The 5,000-nt window shown below is 47.6% G+C and overlaps 1 protein-coding gene across 1 annotated transcript in view; it reads left to right on the plus strand.

The window, feature by feature from the left end:
* The first annotated feature begins 447 nt into the window (after positions 1–447).
* The window catches only part of plxnb3 (plexin B3), a 17,831-nt gene continuing 13,278 nt past the window's right edge, over positions 448–5,000 (plus strand). The window contains exons 1-3 of the mRNA XM_034678429.1: positions 448–1,123; positions 2,688–3,408; positions 4,314–4,493. Of these exons, the coding sequence (XP_034534320.1) occupies positions 714–1,123; positions 2,688–3,408; positions 4,314–4,493 (1,311 nt within the window). The 5' untranslated portion in view covers positions 448–713. The remainder of the gene's footprint in view (positions 1,124–2,687; positions 3,409–4,313; positions 4,494–5,000) is intronic.

The raw sequence follows: 5,000 nt of genomic DNA on the forward strand, positions 1-5,000 counted from the left end.
TGTATAGATTACATGATATAGATTACATGTTATAGATAACATGTTATAGATTACATGATATAGATTACATGATATAGATTACATGTTATAGATTACATGATATAGATTACATGATATAGATTACATGTTATAGATTACATGATATAGATTACATGATATAGATTACATGTTATTGATTACATGTTATAGGTTACATGTTATCTATGACATGTTATCAATAACATGATATAGATTACATGTTAATGGGGGGGGGGGCTTCACCTCACATTGTCTGCAGAGCGTACGATATCAGTCTGACTCCAGTTTATAGACCGGTCCTCCCTCCTTCACGGACCTCTGAGATTTGAGTCCTTCACTGCGTTGCTGTGGAAACGGGTGTGTTGCCATGGTGATGTTATTACAGGCAACTACAGTTTGACCGCGAGATGATAAAAAAAACGTGTGAAGCAGAAAATATTTCATGGATAACTTCAGAAAAAAAGATGCGGAGAAAGACTGCAGTGAGCGCGTGCAGACCGGCTGCACCTGTTCAGGTGTGTCACATGACACCTGAGGGAGGGAGTGATGCTGCAGCGCCCCACACTTGAGGGTGTCACTTGGTGATGTCACCTGATGATGTCACTGGGGCCTGATGACCACTGAATCTCTCTCTCTCTCTCTCTCTCTCTCTCTCTCTCTCTCTCTCTTTGTCTCACAGGTAAAGAGGAGCTGCCATGTTGGCCTCCTCCATCCCTCCATCCTTCCTCCTCCCCCTCCTCCTCCTCCTCCCGTCCTCCCTACCTGCTGATGTCACAGTTACTGCTGACCCCCCGATGAAGAGTGTGAAGCTCCATGGCGCCCCCCTTTCTCACCTGGTGCTTTACCCAGGGGCGGGGCATCTATATGTGGGCGGGGTTGATCACCTATATCAGCTGACCTCAGACCTGGATGTGATGTCACATGTAAGGACCGGGCCTCATCTGGACTCACCTGACTGCCTCCCCCCAATCGTCCCCCAGGACTGCCCCTCGGCCATGCCAACCCACAACCACAACAAGCTGCTGCTGCTGGAGGCGGGGCAGGAGGCGGAGCCAAGCAGTGTGATCGTCTGCGGTTCACTCTATCAGGGAATCTGTGACAAGAGGTAACTTAGAAGTCATGAGACTGTCCAGGTGTTAGCACCATAGTGTAATGTTCATATGTTAGGCTGTCACATGACATAGGTGCATCACACACATGACACAGGAGCTTCACACACATGACACAGGAGCTTCACACACATGACACAGGAGCTTCACACACATGACACAGGTGCATCACACTAAACTCTAACCTTTCTTCTCACAGCGTCACAGATGTTAGCAGCTTTAGCACCTGAGTTAGCAGGATGATCATCAGGATCAGTTCAGCCTGACAGCCCAAAGTTAGTTTCATGCTAGCTGTAAGTTAGCATCATATTAATTTCGTGTCAGAAACATGTTAGCCTCTTGTCAGAAACATGTTAGCTTCATGTCAGAAACATGTTAGCTTCATGATAGAAACATGTTAGCTTCATGTCAGAAACATGTTAGCTTCATGATAGAAACATGTTAGCTTCATGTAAGAAACATGTTAGCTTCATGTAAGAAACATATTAGCTTCATGTCAGAAACATGTTAGCTTCATGATAGAAACATGTTAGCTTCATGTCAGAAACATGTTAGCTTCATGTCAGAAACATGTTAGCTTCATGTCAGAAACATGTTAGCTTCATGTAAGAAACATGTTAGCTTCATGTAAGAAACATGTTAGCCCCATGTTAGCTTCATGTTAGCCTCATGTTAGCTTCATGTCAGAAACATGTTAGCTTCATGTCAGAAACATGTTAGCTTCATGTCAGAAACATGTTAGCCTCATGTCAGAAACATGTTAGCTTCATGATAGAAACATGTTAGCTTCATGTAAGAAACATATTAGCTTCATGTCAGAAACATGTTAGCTTCATGATAGAAACATGTTAGCTTCATGTCAGAGACATGTTAGCTTCATGATAGAAACATGTTAGCCTCATGTCAGAAACATGTTAGCCTCATGTCAGAAACATGTTAGCTTCATGTCAGAAACATGTTAGCCTCATGTCAGAAACATGTTAGCTTCATGATAGAAACATGTTAGCTTCATGTAAGAAACATATTAGCTTCATGTCAGAAACATGTTAGCTTCATGATAGAAACATGTTAGCTTCATGTAAGAAACATGTTAGCTTAATGTCAGAAACATGTTAGCTTCATGTCAGAAACATGTTAGCTTCATGATAGAAACATGTTAGCTTCATGTAAGAAACATGTTAGCTTAATGTCAGAAACATGTTAGCTTCATGTCAGAAACATGTTAGCTTCATGATAGAAACATGTTAGCTTCATGTAAGAAACATGTTAGCCCTATGTTAGCCTCATGTTAGCTTCATGTTAGCTTCATGTTAGCTTTATGTTAGCTTCATGTTAGCTTCATGTTAGCTTCATGTTAGCTTTATGTTGGCCTCATGTTAGCTTCATGTTAGCTTTATGTTAGCTTCATGTTAGCTTCATGTTAGCCTCATGTTAGCTCCATGTTAGCTGTTAGCTTCATGTTAGCCTTATGTTAGCCTCATGTTAGCTTTGTGTTAGCTTCATGTTAGCTTCATGTTAGCCTCATGCTAGCCTGGTGTGGCTCTGTTTCTCTCCCTGCAGGAGTCTGTCTAACATTTCTCAGCTGGTCTATCAGACGATGAATCCCGTCGACACGCAGTATGTTTCTGCTAACGACCCCCGAGTTTCCACTGTTGCCGTAGTGATTACAACAGAGAACAAACAGGAAGTGGGCGGTACTGTACGTTTGATGCTTGTTGGTCGAGGCTACACCAGCAAAGGTCCCGGTGATATCCCACCAATCACGACGCGGCGTTTGTTCCCAGTGGTTCCCCCCCGCCGGGCGTTCTCTCAGGAGGAGGAGCTCGGGAAACTCGTCGTAGGAAGTTACTCCGAGTACAACAACCACTTTGTGAAGGCCGTTGCCCACGGTAACCATGTGTACTTCCTGTTCTCTCGGCGGGACATGTGGCATAAAAAAGAATACCGGACGTACGCGTCGCGCCTCTGCACCTCGGACCGCAGCTTCTACTCCTACGTGGAGGTCCCGCTGCAGTGCCACGGCGGCTACAACCTAGCTCAAGGGGCGTGGCTAGGAAACCACTCAGGGGAGGCCGCCCTGTTTGTTGTCATGGCAGCAGGACAAGCATCCACGCCTGTAGCGACGAGCCGCTCAGCACTATGTGTTTATGGGATGGCAAAGCTGGACGCCATGCTGAGGAGAGCTCAGGAGGTGTGTTACACCAACGGAGGACAGAGAGGGGGACAGGAGGAGGCGTACATCGAGTACGCCGTGTCCTCCAAGTGTCTGAGACTACCAAAGGTACACACACACACACACACACACACACACACACACACACACACACACACACACACACACCTGTCTCCACTGTCTCACCTGTCTCACCTGTCTCACCTGTCTCACCTCTCTCACCTGTCTCACCTGAGTTCCCTGTCTCCCCTGTCTCCCCTGAGTTCCCTGTCTCCCCTGTCTCCCTGTCTCACCTGTCTCACCTGTCTCCCCTGTCTCCCCTGTCTCACCTGTCTCCACTGTCTCACCTGTCTCACCTGTCTCCACTGTCTCCTCTGTCTCCCCTGAGTTCCCTGTCTCCCCTGTCTCCCCTGTCTCCCCTGAGTTCCCTGTCTCCCCTGTCTCCCCTGTCTCACCTGTCTCACCTGTCTCCCCTGTCTCCCCTGTCTCACCTGTCTCCATTGTCTCACCTGTCTCACCTGTCTCCACTGTCTCCTCTGTCTCACCTGTCTCACCTGTCTCCACTGTCTCACCTGTCTCACCTGTCTCACCTGTCTCCACTGTCTCACCTGTCTCCACTGTCTCCACTGTCTCACCTGTCTCCACTGTCTCACCTTTCTCACTGTCTCACCTGTCTCCCCTGTCTCACCTGTCTCACCTGAGTTCCCTGTCTCCCCTGTCTCCCCTGTCTCACCTGTCTCCGCTGTCTCACCTGTCTCAACTGTCTCACCTGTCTCACCTGTCTCCACTGTCTCCTCTGTCTCACCTGTCTCACCTGTCTACACTGTCTCACCTCTCTCACCTGTCTCACCTTTCTCACCTCTCTCCCCTGTCTCACCTGTCTCCCCTGTCTCACCTGTCTCACCTGAACCTGTCTCACCTGTCTCACCTGTCTCCCCTGTCTCACCTGTCTCCCCTGTCTCACCTGTCTCACCTGTCTCCACTGTCTCACCTGTCTCTCTGCTGTGTGTAAGGACTCTCTAACTGAGTACCCGTGTGGAGGGGAACACACTCCTAACCCCATCGCCAGTGCTGTCCCACTACAAGCCACGCCCACTTTCACCTCCGCCAGCCAGCTGACAGCTGTCACCACGGCAACGGAGGCAGGTCACACCATCGCCTTCCTTGGAGACAGAGAAGGACGTCTGCACAAGGTGACCTCCTACACACCTTACCTGACAACACACCTTAAAATGATCCTTAGTACACACCTGAGTGTGTGTGTAACTCACCTGGATCAGCTGACTTTAACTCACCTGGATTTGTTTGATTGGACTAGTTTAGCTGGTTACACTAGTCACTCTGGTTAAACTGGTTTAACTGGTTTAACTGCTGGACTGGATGTACTGGTAACTGGATGCACAGTTTAACTGGTTCATCAGTCCGAATGATTTAAGCAGTTATTCTTAGTCAGTGAGAACATCTTCTGAAATCAGCTGTTTACACACACACACACACACACACACACACACACACACACACACACACACACACACACACACACCAAACACACAAAAATCATTGTGTCTGTGTGTGAATAAAGAGCTGCAGGCTGCGAAGGCTGTGTGTGTGTGTGTGTGTGTGTTTGTGTGTGGTGTGTGTGTGTTTGTGTGTGTGAGTGTGTGTGTGTGTGTGTGTGTGTGTGGACTAACAGGTGTTTA

The sequence above is a fragment of the Notolabrus celidotus genome, unplaced genomic scaffold (genome assembly GCF_009762535.1).
Source record: "Notolabrus celidotus isolate fNotCel1 unplaced genomic scaffold, fNotCel1.pri scaffold_149_arrow_ctg1, whole genome shotgun sequence".
Classification (NCBI taxonomy): Eukaryota; Metazoa; Chordata; class Actinopteri; order Labriformes; family Labridae; genus Notolabrus; species Notolabrus celidotus.